Source organism: Engystomops pustulosus, chromosome 7, assembly GCF_040894005.1.
Source record: "Engystomops pustulosus chromosome 7, aEngPut4.maternal, whole genome shotgun sequence".
NCBI lineage: Eukaryota > Metazoa > Chordata > Amphibia > Anura > Leptodactylidae > Engystomops > Engystomops pustulosus.
This window is the reverse complement of record NC_092417.1, coordinates 25,975,797-25,980,667: the sequence shown is the minus strand read 5'-3', so window position 1 is coordinate 25,980,667 and position 4,871 is coordinate 25,975,797. Positions and strand designations below refer to the sequence as shown.

At 41.3% G+C, this 4,871-nt stretch overlaps 1 protein-coding gene across 1 annotated transcript; it reads right to left on the bottom strand.

The window, feature by feature from the left end:
* Window positions 1–3,394: 3,394 nt before the first annotated feature.
* Window positions 3,395–4,321, bottom strand: LOC140068711 (olfactory receptor 12D1-like). Its single transcript, XM_072114106.1, has one exon. The coding sequence runs from the start codon at window positions 4,319–4,321 to the stop codon at window positions 3,395–3,397; it is 927 nt and encodes a 308-aa protein (XP_071970207.1).
* Window positions 4,322–4,871: the final 550 nt, after the last annotated feature.

Here is a 4,871-nt window from a genome sequence, read left to right as displayed (position 1 = left end):
GTAGAATACAGCCTGCCAGCCCCCCTGAAGTATACAGCCTGCCAGCCCCCCAGTAGAATACAGCCTGCCAGCCCCCCTAAAGTATACAGCCTGCCAGCCCCCCTGTAGTATACAGCCTACCAGCCCCCCTGAGGTATATAGCCTGCCAGCCCCCCCCCCAGTAGTATACAGCCTGCCAGCTCCCCAGTAGAATACAGCCTGCCAGCCCCCCTGAAGTATACAGCCTGTCAGCCCCCCAGTAGTATACAGCCTGCCAGCCCCTCAGTACTATACAGCCTGCCAGCCCCCCAGTAGTATACAGCCTGCCAGCCCCCCTGAAGTGTATAGCCTGACAGTCCCCCAGTAGTATACAGCCTGCCAGCCCCCCAGTAGAATACAGCCTGCCAGCCCCCCAGTAGTATACAGCCTGCCAGCCCCCCAGTAGTATACAGCCTGCCAGCCCCCCTGAAGTGTATAGCCTGCCAGTCCCCCAGTAGTATACAGCCTGCCAGCCCCCCAGTAGAATACAGCCTGCCAGCCCCCCAGTAGTATACAGCCTGCCAGCCCCCCTGAAGTGTATAGCCTGCCAGTCCCCCAGTAGTATACAGCCTGCCAGCCCCCCAGTAGAATACAGCCTGCCAGCCCCCCAGTAGTATACAGCCTGCCAGCCCCCCAGTAGAATACAGCCTGCCAGCCCCCCTGGAGTATATAGCCTGCCAGCCCCCAGTAGTATACAGCCTGCCAGCCCCCCAGTAGAATACAGCCTGCCAGCCCCCCTGAAGTATATAGCCTGCCAGCCCCCCAGTAGAATACAGCCTGCCAGCCCCCCTGAAGTATATAGCCTGCCAGCCCCCAGTAGTATACAGCCTGCCAGCCCCCCAGTAGAATACAGCCTGCCAGCCCCACAGTAGAATACAGCCTGCCAGCCCCCCAGGAGAATACAGCCTGCCAGCCCCCCAGTAGTATACAGCCTGCCAGCCCCCTGAAGTATATAGCCTGCCAGCCCCCCAGTAGTATACAGCCTGCTAGCCCCCCAGTAGAATACAGCCTGCCAGCCCCCCTAAAAATTAAATTAATGTCCTGTCAATTAAAAAAAGAAACTTTCATGCTCACCTGTCTTCTTTTATCTTCTCTCCTCTTCTGGCTGCGCGGGATCGAGTCGCGGTGACGTCATCACACCGCGTCTCCGTCTCCCAGGACTGTACTCAGCTGGTAGAAGCAGGGGACGCGGTGTAATGACGTCACCGTGTCTCCTGCTATTTGCAGTGAAGAACGGAGCTTATGGCTCCGCTCTCCACTGCAGCACCCACTTCTATCTGTGTCCGGAAGGGACGCAGATAGAGGTGAGAGAGGGGTGAGGGCTCGGACCCCGGGCTGCAGTTATAGTACTCGAGCGGCTGTCCCGGCCGCATCGAGTGCTATTACAGCCACTGGCAGGGGCCTCCGGTGGATCCATCGGAGGCCCCTGCCATAGTGCCATGTATCGGGGCCCACCGGGGGTTTTCCCGGCCCCCTGGCGGGCCAGACCGAGCCTGGATATATCTGCTGCTGAGCGATAAGTGCCAGAGCTCAGCGATTAATTTTTCTCCTGTGGAGCGGGGAGAGGTTCAACTACCTAGAACATGTCCTAATAAACAACACAAAAATACCAAAGACAAATTAGAAACAAAAACTAGACAAAAAAGAAACTAGACAGATAAGAAAACCAGACAGAGAAAAAATAAAAGCTGCAGCCTCTCCTCCATCCTCACACATCTCCCTCACTTTCCCCCACTTCTTGCCCTGTGCATTGAGCAGGCAGGGTAGAGAGGGAGATAGTGGGGAGAAGAGGAAGAATGCATGAAGAAATGTAGGCACTCACAGGCTTCAGATATCCCCTAAACATTACTATTCCATATACACATCTAATAAAGTACAAGAAACACAAAATCACAAAAAAAACACATATTTGGCATTGCCGCATTTATAACAATCTGTACAATACACAAGAAACATTATTGTATCAGCTCGGTAAACGCTATAAAAAAAATGAAAAACTTGCCAAAACTGTTAATATTTTATGAAATCCCTCTACAAAAAAGTTCCAAAAAGTGATCAAGAAAAGTTGTGTTCTAAAATAATACCACTGAAAAGAACAACTCATTATGTAAAAAATAAGCCCTAAACCAACTCTGTGAATCAAAAAGTACTTGACTTATGTCACCAAAAAGATGGCAATAGTAAAATAAATTTGATTTTCTCTATATTGGTGTTTCTAATAAAATTGTAAACATATATAAAAACGGTACAAATGAGGTATCACTGAAAACACAGTGATCCATAGAATAAAGATAACATATTATTTTTATGCTGTAGTAACCTGCCCACAATAAAATGCTTAAAATCTAAACCAGAATTGATAATTAGCTTTTTCTACATATATTCCAGAGTTAATAAGATGTCATCAATAAGCTAAAAACCTACTGAAATTAATTTCTAAAGTGCATCTAATCTTGCAGAAAATAAACCCCATTTACGTCCAAATTGTCAAAAAAGTTAAAATTGCACAGCCTTAAAAAGTGACAATACAAATCTTCTCTGAATATCGCTCCATCACTTCAATACCCTGGAGTGTGCCCATACAGCAGGTTACCACCAGATATGGGGTATTGTTTGTTATACTCGGGAGAGATTTGGTAACAAACTTTGAGGAATGTTTTGGCATTTTATCTAATGAGAGTGTGTAAATTTTTTGATAAAAAAATAAATTAATTTAGCCAAAAAACTGTAAATTCAAATTCAAAATTGATCCGGATTTGTTTTAACCCTTGTAAAAATATTTCTTCACTTATTAATTAATTAACCCTTGTAAAACAATTAAATGATTAACAAACTTCAAAAAAGCTGTTTTTATATATTTTGAGGGGTATAGTTTCTAAAGTAGTGCAATATGGGGTTTTACTATTATTTAGGCCTCTCAAAGTGACTTGGAAACTGAGCAGGTCTCTCAGGTATCTACAAAAATGGGAGGATGCATAAAAACCATGTCAACACAAAGCAGACATTCAGTAAATGTTCGTTATCAAGTTATTTTGGTGTTATGACTCGGAAGAGTAAAACATTTTGACGATCGAAAATCGAAAATTCTTCAAGGGTTTTGCCAAATATCCGGGGTTTTTTTTATTAAAAAAGGAAAACACCCCCAGAAAAGTAAGCACATTTTCCAACTAGTATGAAGTGCAATGTATCTCAAGAAAACAATCTCAATTTCATCTGTATATGGGAAAGTGTTCCAAAGTTACAACCACTTATAGTGACAGATGTCATATTAAAAAACAAAAGGGCCGTGTCAGGAAGGTGCAAAATGGCTACATCTATAGGGGGTTAATTAGGAACATGTATGTGACAAATTGTTTATAATATTACATATATTTGCTCATAGATAAATTCTGAGCAACTTCTTCAGAGCTTTTCTCATGTCTTTATTTCGTAGTGTATATATGATTGGGTTTAATGCCGGGGTTATAACAGAGAACATAATGGCCGCTGCTCTGTCTTGATCTAGCGATTCCGTTGTTGGGCGCATGTAGGTGAAAATGGCCGTTCCATATTGGAGAGTAACTACAGTGAAGTGACCACTACATGTAGAGAGTGCCCGTCGTCTTCCTTGGGAGGTCTTTATTTTAATAAGAAATTTGCTTATAAAGACATAGAAAAGGATAGTTAATGATAAGGTCGTGGTGCAGATTGTACCGGTGACTGCAACAAGAAGCTTAAAATTTAGAGAAACATCGGTAGATGCCAAATTCAGCATTGGTTTGACATCACAGAAGAAATGTCTCACTATATTTGGCCCACAATATGGAAGCCTTGCAGTCATTATAAAGTGTGTCAATGCATGGAAAAATCCAATAACCCAAGAACACGCGGCTAAACCACAACAGACATTTGTACTCATGATGGTTGTGTATCTCAATGGTTGGGCAATCGCAACGTATCTATCATAGGACATGATTGAAAATAAAATAATTTCCGTACTACCAAAGAAATGGAAGAAATGGACTTGTAGCATACAACCATAAAATGAGATGGTCTTCTTCTGAGACACAAGATCTGTGAGCATCTTAGGAACAACCACAGATGAATAAAAGATATCAAGGACAGCCAAGTTGTACAAGAAGAAATACATGGGTGTATGGAGAGAGGCATCAAAAACAGGAATAATCATTATGGACAGATTAGCTAATAAGGTTATTGTGTATATACAAAATATACCTAAGAAGAGAATCACCCTGAGATTTTGTTCTACACCTAAACCATCCAGGACAAAGTAAGTCACTGAGGTGCAATTGTACACATTCATTGTATATATTGTATCTGTAATAGAATATAATTCATTAGAAATAATCTAATTATTTTCTATTAGGACAAAGCATGAATAATAATATTGGCAAATTAATTTTCCCTTTTATCGCAAAATTTCCTCAATAGTTTGAAATATGTTTTATCTGTTGATTTTGTTAGAAGATCCTCTCAATGATGAATCAATAATATATTCTTTCATATCACATATAAGAAGCTGTTAGAAATAAAAAGAAATTGACATTTCATTTATTAAAATTAAATAAAACAGGTGGTAAATAAAACATAAAAGATATATTAGAAATTCCAATCACAATTGATTTATTTTGGAAAATTAAAATACTAAGTAAATATTAAAGGAGTATTCTCATCTGAACATTCACAGTTGATTGAATTCATCTGCCACATACATACATTTAAAATGAATGTTATTTTAAAACATTATTCTGTGTGAAGGTAATTTCCCCAAACTTTAGTTTTATGGTTCTTTAGAAATGTATGACAACTGTACTTGGATACGACCAACGCTTCTTCAAAGAAACAAATTGTTT

Coding starts and splice junctions, on each gene's coding strand:
- LOC140068711 (XM_072114106.1), bottom strand. CDS start 4,321: ATGAATGTGTACAATTGCACCTCAGTGACTTACTTTGTCCTGGATGGT.